The 11,700-nt window shown below is 45.9% G+C and overlaps 1 protein-coding gene across 1 annotated transcript in view; it reads right to left on the bottom strand.

The window, feature by feature from the left end:
- Positions 1–11,700, bottom strand: part of LOC125429982 (E3 ubiquitin-protein ligase TRIM7-like) — a 120,551-nt gene that overhangs the window by 43,292 nt on the left and 65,559 nt on the right. The window contains exons 4-5 of the mRNA XM_048491619.1: positions 1,603–1,767; positions 903–998 (exon numbers count right to left, since the gene is read on the bottom strand). Coding sequence (XP_048347576.1) covers positions 903–998; positions 1,603–1,767 — 261 coding nt within the window. The remainder of the gene's footprint in view (positions 1–902; positions 999–1,602; positions 1,768–11,700) is intronic.

Here is an 11,700-nt window from a genome sequence, read left to right as displayed (position 1 = left end):
AAAAGAAATTCATACAGCTGTTGTTAGCCTGAGAAACAGCTCCAAGCCAATGCAAGAGGATATTAAGCATGTAAATCTCTCACAAATCGCCCCCAGCATAACATTTACCAAACAAATGCCAGCATCATATGTCACAAAACACCTCCAGTGGAATCCACTCCCAAACAGCATCACTTTCAATGGTGTTTAAACTAGGGAGCCCAGATTCTTCTTTTAAATCCACCTTAAAGGGAGAATCTGGGGTCCCCAGCTAAAACAACATTGAAAGTGATGCTGTTTGGGGGTGGATTCTCCCCCACCCTGAAACAGCATCACTTTCAATGCTTAAACTGGAGACCTCAGATTCTCCCTTTAAATCCATGCCCAAGGGGGTGGATTCAAAAGGAGAATCTGGGGAAATTTGGGGGGTGCCTGCTGTCAGGTGTGCAATTGTTAAGCTAGCAGCACCAAAATTTCAGGGTACCTTTAGGAGACTCTCCTGATGATATCACCCAGGTTTGGTGAAGTTTGGTTCAGGGTGTCCAAAGTTATGGACCCTCAAAAGTGTAGCCCCCATCTCTTATTAACTCCCCTTGGAAACAATGGGGGATGGGGCACCCCCTTTGGGAGTCCATAACATTGGATCCCCTGAACCAAACCTCACCAAACCTGGGTGGTATCAGGAGAGTCTCAAAAAAATTCCTGTAATTTCAGTGCTGCTAGCCTAAAAACTGCCTCCTGCAGGCCAAAAACTGAAACACTAAAAAATACAAAAAACAACAAACGAATCTGAATTTTTGCACCCCTACAAGGGGGCGCCCAGGGGCATTTGACTCCCCATGTCCCCATTACAGATATGCAACTGCTTTTCTGCTATTTTATGCCATCCACCCCCTTGACTACCCAGCTATAGTGACACTTACAAGCAGGGCTAGGGCTTCCTTCGATACATCAGCTGTACACCCCACAATTCTTTCTCTTTCCTTCTTCAGAATCTTCAGATGGTTGCAGAACTGGTCCTGGGAGAGACCCAAAACTGAGATTGGTTTCTTTTTCAGAAGTTCTTATAAAACAAGCAAGAAGCAAAACATTAAATCTGTCATTAAGGGCCCAACTAGATGTAACTGCTCTAAATCTGTAATGGAATCTTCAACATTTCACAAGCACTGAACACAAATAGCCTCCTGTTGGGATGATGCTCCATTATCCTCTGCTGCCCACCAAGAATGCAGAGATATTCATAGTGCCAGTGCTGCTGTGGCACAGAGATTGACTATGGTTCACCATAACACTATGTGCCCACCACAGGAGGGTTTTTTTCCATTAAAAAACACTATCACTCAGTATATCACTATAGTAATATACCCAGCAGTGACATTTAAAAAAAAACAGGGAGAGGTTCTCAGATCTGGGGGATTGGTGTGTGTGTGTGGGGGGGGGGGGAGAATGCAAGGCAGGGGGTACTGGACTGGGCATGGTGGAGGAAATGTGTGATCTTCCATTCTACACTTGCTCAAACCCTCTTGAGAAAGATGCTGGAGCAGAAACTGGAGACAGTTTCCCCATGAAGAGACCGAGAAGGGAAGGGAAGGATCCATGGTTGTTCCCTTGTTGATTTCCTACCTTGTATTCTTGAGAGGCCTCCTCAAGAGGAAGGGTCTCGTGATCTCTATGCTCCTTGGATCGGTCACAGACCCAACAGATGAGGGCTCCATCCTTCTTGCAGAAGAGCTTCAGGGGTTCCTGATGATTCTGGCAAAGTCTCCCTTTCCTAGAAGCCACAACTGCCTGAGGCCCAAAACAAAGAAACAGGATTTGTTTCAAAGCCCAACCTCCCAAACTTCCAAAGTGTGTATCTCCTTTGTAATGATTGAATATAATTAGGGCCTTGTTAAGGAGGAGAAAAACATTTTTATACAAAAGCTGGATGTAACCAAGTATAACCCTATGAGGATTGGCCTTCATTTGGAATTTGGCAGGTGGGGGTGTTGTCCCAGAGAAAGAGCTGTTGGGGGGGGGGGAGTGGAACACTATAAGGAAGTTTTACTGAATCACAGAGGCCAGTTCTGCACGGGCCAGATAGACTGGTGTTGGGCCAGTAAAAACTGGAGCACAGTGGCAGCGGTGCATTCCCCCCCATAATGACGTTTTTCGGAAAACGGCAGCATCCATCTGGTGCCAAGCGAACAGCACCGAGTGGACCCTGGCGTTTTCCCCTGTCGGAGCAGATCCCTCTTACCTTGTCCCCTGGGTACCGTCGCCCTGGAGAGGCCAGGGGACATGCTTCCTGGCCTCTGACCCTAGAGGCATTGCCATGGCCATGGGGGCATGTCCCCTGGCCTCTCCAGTGTGACGGCAGCCAGGAGACAAGGTAAGAGGGATCTGTGCTGGCATGCCCATGCGAATGCAGCCCCGTGGCACTTTGCAGGACACTAAGAGAACAGTCCCGTGGGGTGCACTTGTGGCAAGTATGCCGGGGCACAGAGGTGGGATCCAGCAGGTTCTCACAGGTTCCCGAGAGTAGGTTACTAATTATTTGTGTGTGCCGAGAGGGGGTTACTAATGGGTGATTTTGCCACGTGATTTTTGCCTTAGTTACACCCCTCCTCTCAGCAGTAGCGCGCAGAACTTGAAGCAGTCTAGCAGGAGGTGCACCGGCGTGCGTGGCAGCCTGCGCCTGCGTGCATTCGTTTCCCCCCCCCCCCAAGGACTGGCGCAGCAGCTGCATCCTTGCCACAGCCCCGCCCAGGAATGCCCCGCCCCGGAATGCCCGGCCACACCCCCGTCGTGCCCCGCCCAGCCCCATTGGCACTACGCCACAGTTTGAATCCCACCACCATGGGAACCTGTTGCTAAAATTTTTGGATCCCACCACTGCCGGGGCACCCCCACTTGCGAGGCCCATGCAGAACCTGAGAGTGGCAGATAACAGTCTTAAGTATTTACTTTGTGGCTTAGTATGATAAGAAAGAATTTTACAGCAAGCCTTTATTGGCATGGACAGCAGTACAACAATAATAAAAACGGATTAAAAGCATATACAATACAGGATATACATGATTGGACGAAGGAAATCTACTGGTAATTAGTAATTTCCAGGAGAAAGTCTGCCACTATCATACAGAAAGAAGGATCAGGGTTGTCCAACAAGTAATAAGAAAGAATTGGAGAACTTCAGTGTAAATTGTATGTTATTTTTTGCTATCTATGTAGTTTTTATTGTTAAGGTGACTGACCCACTGTAGAGTTTTGTAAGGTATTGTTTTAGTTGTGTGTAGTTGTTAACAAATTAATAAATACCATTATAAAAGGGGGATACTTAAAGAGGAGGGAATGCATGATAGATGGGAGTTTCTTAAATGTGAGATCTTGAAGGCACAATTTCAAACAGTTTCAATGAAGAGGAAAAATAGGTGTCTAAGGAAAACAGGATGGATGTTTATAGACCTTTCAACTGGGCTAAGATTTAAAAGGGACATGGAAAAGACATGGAAAAAGGGGGAAATCACCAAAGATTAATTCAAACAAATAGCCAGGACATGTAGGAAGAAAGTTAAAAAAGCTAAAGCACACTCTGGCCCCTTCCGCACACGCAAAATAATGCGTTTTCAAACCACATTCACAACTGTTTGCAAGTGGATTTTGCTATTTTGCACAGCTTCAAAGAGCACTGAAAGCAGTTTGAAAGTGCATTATTCTGCATGTGCGGAATGAGCCAATGAGCTCAGACTTGTCAGAGAGATTAAAAACAATAAAATAGGCTTTTTTGGTTATGTCCATAGCAAAATAAAGAAAAGGGATATGATAGGGTCACTGCATGGAAAACACGGCAAAATGCAATCAGAGATGGAGAAAAGGCACAACTACTCAACAACTTCTTTGTATCAGTCTTTTCCCAAAAGGAACACAGTGCTTGACAAGGGAAAAATGGAACAGAGGATACAGTAGGGGAAGGGAGAAGAAGGGAGCACTCAGGTGGGCTTACCTGCTGCAAATCCATGTGGCTGGAGTCCTGAGAAAGCGCTTAGCGTTTTTGGGGACAAGAGAGCAAGGAGAAGCACCATTTTCAAGGCACTGGAAAGAGCTAGAGCAGTGGTTCTCAACCTTCCTAATGCAGCAACCCTTTAATACAGTTTTTCATGTTGTGGTGACCCCCAACTTCATAATTGTAATGTAAATATGTGTTTTCCGATGGTCTTAGGTGACCCCTGTGAAAGGGTCATTTGACCCCAAAAGGGGTCACGACCCACAGGTTGAGAACCGCTGAGCTAGAGAATTGGTCATGCAGAGTCACCAGCCCTTCTCTTAGAGGGGTGAAACTGGAAAGGTGAAACTATACGTCTGTTGATCTACACACACACACCCCCACTCACACACACACGATTAGACTTACCGGCAACTCAGCAAAAGACAAGCAAGCTGAAGAGGGAAAAGGGGAAAGCAAAGCCACAGCTGCATATAGTCGAAATGGGAAAGAAAGACTGGATGCCATTACCAGGAGGGCTTCCTGGAGCCACCTTGAAAGTCTGGTGCCTTTATCTTCAAAAATGTGAAGCCTGCACAGAAATTCCCCATTGGGTTCAATGGAGTCAGTGCAGAGCACAGAATCTGCCAGGCTCTTCAGCAAGTTCCATGGTGGGAAAAATAATCTCAAATATAGAAACCAATTGAGTGCAGCAGTAATAAGCAGTACCAATACAAATATATCTGTTGCGCTCTTGTATTTGTCTTATTTCTCATTACAATCATCATATACATTACAATCATCAATGAAACCCTTTATTTGATTCATACATATATATTATTTTCAAGTTCACAAGAAATCCAACTATAAGGTTCTTCTCAATCTCTTTTTTATGGAATTCAATATCAACTATTTCCTTAAAAATACATAAATTTATTATTTAAAAATCATCATTTGGAACTTATGGACTAATGTATAGGACACTTACCTGAATGGAAGTTATGTAATGGACCTATAGAGTGTTACACATTGGACACTTACCTTTGGAATGTTGAGGAAACAGTTGATATTGAATGTGGGTTGGGAGAGTTCTGAAGAACTCAGCCAGAAGGCTTCATGTGTAGGAGCAGGGAAACAAAATAAACCTTTTGGGGGCCCATAAAATCGAACCCCCAGAAGTAAATGCACTGCAGAGCAGAGAATCTATGCAAATTTTGTGAGGTTCCTGTCAGGGGTGCATTTGTAAGGCTACTGACACCAAAATTTCAGGGTCTCATCCAGAGACTGTCGTTATTATACCACCCAAGTTTGGTGAAGTTTGATTCAGGGGGTCCAAAGCTATGGACCCTCAAAGGCAGTGGTTCTCAATCTGAGGTCGGGACCCCTTTGGTTGAACGACCCTTTCACAGGGGTCGCCAAAGACTCTCTGCATCAGTGTTCTCCATCTGTAAAATGGGTAAATGTTAGGATTGGGGGTCACCACAACATGAGGAACTGTATCCTCTCCCTCGTGGCATTAAGAAGGTTGAGAACCACTGCTCAGAGGGGTAGCCCCCATCTCCTGTTAGCTCCCTTTGGAAACAATGGGGAATGGGGGCACCCCTTTTGGGGGTCCATAACCTTGGAACCCCCGAACCAAACTTTACAAAACTTGGTTGGCATCATCAGGACAGTCTCCAGATGATACCCTGAAATTGTGGTGCCATTAGCTTTAAAATTGTATCCCCTGCAGGCACAAATTTGAAAAACACCAAAAATACAAAAAATCAGACTCGAATTTTTCAGGTATACCTGAATATTCAGGCATATCCAAATGTGTTATTTGTCTTATTTGGGCATACAGATAATTTTATGCCTGAATAAATCCAAATCCAAATTTTACCGAATGTCTAGGCTATTGACCAAGCCTAAATATTAGCCTCCCTTGGGCAGGGAAACCTGTTCTATGGCAGGGGTGAGGGACTCATTACGAAGGCTGTATATTACCTCAGTGGGTTGGGCCCTGGGGGGGGGAGTGGCTGCTTTGGCTGTCAAGCCTCCAGCAGGCTCACCAGCTCAGTAAGGCATTGGTGGGGCTGGCTACAAGAGGACTTAGACTGGTAAAACATTAGTACTTCAGCCCTTAGTGAAGGCAACCAATAAGCAAAGTTGCAAAGTACCATTATGGGTTCACAACAGTTGTGCTGTACCAACAATTTTTCTACCAATATTATGTGTGTAGTTAGAAGGACCTTGTATTAGTTAGAGATGGTTGATATTGCCTGACCATGTGAGACCTTTTTATTTGTTAGTAGTTGCAATTTGCAGACATTAAGCCCACAAATTCCATCTTTAGAGGGGGCATGTGAAGAAAGTGTACTTTTCTTTCACATTTATTTAGCAGTAACTCACCCCAGCCTGACAAGCATTTTGGTCTCTTCTTGACATGGCTTGGATAGGTCATAAAAAACAAGACCCTTTGTTCTTTAATAGGGTTATAAAACCATGTTTAGGTTTCCAAAATTAGATTTTCCAGGACAACATTCTTTAAAAAACCCAATCTGCCAGATCAACAAGATTGATCTAAGGTGCCAAATGACAAAAAGGCCATGACTTGGATCACAGGGATTTGAAAGGGAATATTATTCTGATCCAGCCTTGGAAATGAAAAGGACCTGTAACTCAGGCTTGGAACTATGTTGCAGCTGAGAGAAATCTATGTATAACATAATCTTTTCTATATTTTCTTTCTTTTTAATAAAATCTTGAAAAACTCAGTGGTTTCAGAGTATCTGGAATTGAGAACCCTGTTTTCTCTGTATGTTACAAGGAAAGGAGGGCCAATTGGCCATGCTGGAAGGGGCTGATGGGAATTGTAGTCCATAACATCTGGAGTGCCAAAGGTTCGCCACCATGGGTATAGAACATGGGTCAGCAACCTTTTACACTCAAAGAGCCATTTGGACCCATTTTCCACGGAAAAGAAAACTCATGGAGCCGCAAATACTTTTTGGCATTTAAAATGAAGATAACACTGAGTATTTTGTTTTTTTTACCTTTACGCTTTGTATAAAGGGCAACTCTCCTCTTTCCTCAACTTCTCCCTTCTCGTCAGGGTCTGCTTCAAACCCTCTGATTGTGACCTTTTCCCAGTCTGTTTCCCCCTTTCCCCCTTGTTCTGTCTCTAATATTCCTACACAGCTTTCTGTTCCCTTTTCAGCTCCCCCCCCTCACCGTTCTCTACTACATTCAACCTCCTTCCCTGCTTTTCCTCCCCTCTCTGGGGCTTTTCCAGAGCAATCTCCCTCTCTCTCTTGTCTCTCTCTCTCTCTCTTCGCCTCTCTTCTAGGTTCCTCCATTCTCCTGGGGCAGGATTTAAGGCGAGGTGGGGTGGCCAAACGAGGCTCCAAGGAGAAGGAAGAAGCTGGGGAAGGTGAAGGGTGGAAAGGAGAACGGAGGAACCTAGAAGAGAGGCGAAGAGAGAGAGAGAGAGACAAGAGAGAGAGGGAGATTGCTGTGGAAAAGCCCCAGAGAGGGGAGGAAAAGCAGGGAAGGAGGTTGAATGTAGTAGAGAACGGTGGGGGGGGAGCTGAAAAGGGAACAGAAAGCACCCTCCACCTTCCCGAGCTTCTTCCTTCTCCTCAGAGCCTCGTTTGGCCACCCCACCCCGCCTTAAATCCTGCCCCAGTGCCTTCTGGGGCATTTCTCCCCTCATCCTGCAACAAGGCTGGGCCTGGGAGAGGTGTTGCCACCGTGACTCGCTCGGCAGCCTGCCCCCACAGCGCTCAGCCTGTTGCCCCAGAGGCTGGGGCCAGGCACGTCGCCACTGGGGCTCGGGGCTGCGCGGCCAGTCTGGGGCCTGCCGCCGCGGCAGGGCGCACAGCTGGGCCGGCGCCTGCCACTGCCCCGTCAGGTCCGGGGAGGGGCCTCCGGGCGCCCCTGGACACCCACACTCCCGCATGAACGGGGAGCGTGCAGCCAGCTGCCCGGCCTGAGCCGGGCGTTGTTTTTTTCTCCCCTCCCCTCAGGGGAGGGGGATTCTACACACTCCCCAGGAAGGGGCAGCCATGCCAGGAGCCGCACCACAAGCGGGAAAGAGCCGTTTGCGGCTCACAAGCCGCGGGTTCCCGACCCTTGGTATAGAAACTGGGATCTGCAATCAATTGGACTTTAAAATACTTAAGTACTACGAAGAGCAGAATGCCTGTGTGGCCTGTACACTTTCTATCAGCAGCCACAGAGGGAGGCCTCCTTTCTTACTATATTAGAAGGAAATGTTTCTCCCTAAGAAAAGGGATGGACTTACTAGCCAGGAACCAGCTGAGGGCCAAATGAATCAATATGGCTGACACAGTTCAGCACATTGTTGCCAGACTGAACTCAGAGCCAGACATTCAATCTCTGGAACTTGCCTTGATATCTTTGTATTGCTTCTGCATGGGAAGGAAGGGCTGGGTTTGGGGAGGAGCTGTCTGTCCCTTTCTTTCGTTACACATGTCCAATCATTTTCACTAGAAAAAATGGCTCAGGAGGGAAGGCTGCTACTCTTCCTCCCCCTTTGCAGTGTTTCGAACCTGCAGGAGCAACACAAAGCTTTCAAACTACGTTACAGTGATCAAAGGTATGACTATTGCTATTTACACATACCGGTACGTGGTCTCCTTTGCTTTGAGCTTGCATTCCCTTTAGGGTGGAACTCACCCCTCCTCAGATGAGAGAATTCCCATGGTTTCTGAAAGCTCTGAAAGAGTGACTTTTTCTCTCCATTCACAGGGAAAGTGAATTAGAATACTGTGCATTTAGCTTCCTTCAGGTTTTCTTGCTCCTCGCTACCTTCCTCTACCCACACCACAGAGGTTCTTCCCACTCTTCTGGGCAGATTTTCAGAAGGATCAGAAGGGCTTTTTTGTTTGCTTGTTTTAACTCTAAAGATCTATAACTGGAGCGAGGGGCCCTGAATGAAATTGACATAGTGTAGCAAACATGTGCTAAAGCATAGATGACAGGAAGGCAGCCTCCTCAAATGAAGGTTTCAGAAAAACAAGACAGAATGCAGGATTTAAAGGTTTGCCCCTGTTGACTGGCAGGAGTACTTTATATGAGAAGAAAAAGACCATATTGAACCCAAAAAACCCCAAGAAAACCCCACTGCAAAGCAAAAAGCCGTGGGGTAAGTAATGCATGTACAAATGTCCTATGAGTAGGTCAGGAACCCATGTTCCCCTTTCATGTCAGATGTATCATCTATTTCAGCCCTTACTTCATACCTCATGTGGGTCATCAGCCTCTTCTGTCCCTGGATTTCTTGCATGAACTCTCTTTTCTTTCATTTTTCTTACTAAGCTTCCCAGCTGCCAGTTTGTGCGGAAATTCCCTTTCTGGATCTCAGCTTTGCAGACAGGACACTCCACATCCTCCAGTTCTTCCCATGTGTCACAGTAGCAAACGATGCAACCCCGACAGAAATTGTGGCCACAGTCCAGGGTTACTGGGTCTGTTAGGAGCTCCAAGCAGATGGGACATTTTACTTCCTCTTCCATATCTGTGTATGATGACCCTGAGGCCATGTTGGACCCAGTTTATGCGGCTCGGCAGAAAGAAAAGGCAGCTTTGTGAGGCCTGCAAAGAGGACAGAAGAAGGACAATGAGCTGGAGAAAGGCTGGATTTTATGTGGGAGACGTAGATTTTTCAACAGAACAAATTTTACTCTGATTTTTTATACATCTAATAACAAGCCGAAAACATATTATCGAGTGGAGGTGTGGATAATTCAACAAAGTAAAGGGAGTTTAGATGTGTATATGTGTGTGTAATGTTATGGTCTATGACTTGAACATAATTAATTAATTAATGAGGACTCGTAAACAGAAAAAGAGAAATTGGCCCACAAAAAAAATACTGTTTCCCAGAAATGATGCTATTTTTGGAAACAAGAGACAAATTAAAGTTACCCAGTGCTCACCAGACAACCACATCCCTATTGTATGCTAGACAACATCTTTAATGTTGGGCACATTTACTATGCCAATCTTAGTAAATTTTTCTGTGGTCAAACAGAATAATTCAAATAAAGAAAACAATGGGGAAAATGGCTTTACAAGATCTCTTGGAAAATGAATGAAGAAGTTTAGTTGCAAATTCCCTGCCAGACGGAGGGGGCATGAGCTACAGACAAAATGTCAGCATTAAATGGGACCATCTTAGAAGTCTCCTCTTCATAGGTCAATTCCCCACTTCAAAAATGGAACCCAATTCAAACTGGTTTGGTAAGAATCGGGAGCTTTTGAGCAAGGATTCATGCTTCGCACTGCAGCCTCTACCCCCTTGCTCCTAAAAATGCGGCAGCCACTCAGGATTCTCACTGTCGGCAGATCAAACGTGCAATCCGCTCAGGGGCTATCCTGATTGGCTGCCATGTTGTGCTGGGGCGGGAATTTTTTTAATCTTTGAATGGACGGATCCACGTCTCCATGAGCAGGCGCAGAACGGCTACATAGAGACGGGAGATTAGAACAAAGCCCTGTTTCCATGTGCCTTCGTCTGTAATCGTTTAAGACAGTGAATGCAAGGTAGACACAAGCATACACTTCCCCATTTCATTAAAACAACTTGTCCCTGGCTGGGCTTGAACTAGCAACCTTTTGCCCAGCAGGCAAATGCTCAATCCACTATGCCATAGAAGCACTGCTGGCTTAAGGCTGGGGAAAATCCTACTTAAGTCTCCCTGCACGAGTGGAAACATGGAAATGTAGCCACGTGGATTTGTCTTTATTTGAATGCAAGGTTTGCTGCCTTGCTGTGTATTTCTTTGGTGAGGAAACCGGCCCCACATCGCTTCATATCAACGTGGATCTTTGTTCCAAGAATTTTTTTTAAAGGGCTGCGTGCGCATCCCGCACAGCCCACTGCGTCCTGATGGGATGAGAGGCTCCACGTCACTCGCAAGGGTGGGTAGTTTGAATCCGGATTCACCCCCCTTTCCTCCCCATGGCTCCACATTCGCTGCATGTCTTTTCAAAAGCTCTACATAGATCAAGGTCCAGGAGAAGCAGCAGCGAAACCTGGTTCAACCAGAACACCGTGGGTAAGTCTTCCCTAAACTGCGTTTGTTCGCTTACTTAACATGCGCTTTTTGGCCAGTGGGAAATCTACCATAAACATCTCGATGGGATGTCTGTTGCCCTCAACACACACACACACACACACACACACACACACACACACACACACACACACACACACACACACACACACACACACACACACACACACACACACACACACTTAGATCCAAGCTGATTCCTTTACTGTATTGTGCTGCCGTTGCCACCTACCTCTGCAGTTCTCGCGGTAGGAGTACTTCTTAACCAGTGTTAAATAATAATGTTATATAGGTTGGGCATAGATCCCAACCATACTTCCCTCTCTTTCGGTTTCCCTTCTTTCTCTTACTTTTGTTTCTCCTGCTTGGCTTTAGTATCCTTTTTCTCTATTTTGTGTTTTTTATTTTTCAATAAAAGCTTTTTTTTAAAGCATTGCATGAGACCACCATGGAAGTCTCCTCTTCATAAACATCTCGGTGGGATGTCTATTGCCCTCCACCCACAGATCCCTCTACTGTTGCCAACTACCTCTGCAGGGTGACAGTTGCCAACTACCTCTGCAGTTCCAGTTTATCTTCTCTGCTTCCTTCATCCTTCAAGACACCATTTACTAATTTAACTCCCAAATTGTTCCTTCTCTCATAGGCTGTTTCCACATGCGTTTTTTGCCCTCG

This window comes from Sphaerodactylus townsendi, linkage group LG03 (genome assembly GCF_021028975.2).
Source record: "Sphaerodactylus townsendi isolate TG3544 linkage group LG03, MPM_Stown_v2.3, whole genome shotgun sequence".
NCBI lineage: Eukaryota > Metazoa > Chordata > Lepidosauria > Squamata > Sphaerodactylidae > Sphaerodactylus > Sphaerodactylus townsendi.
The sequence above is the reverse complement of the archived record's forward strand: the minus strand, read 5'-3'. Positions and strand labels throughout refer to the sequence as shown.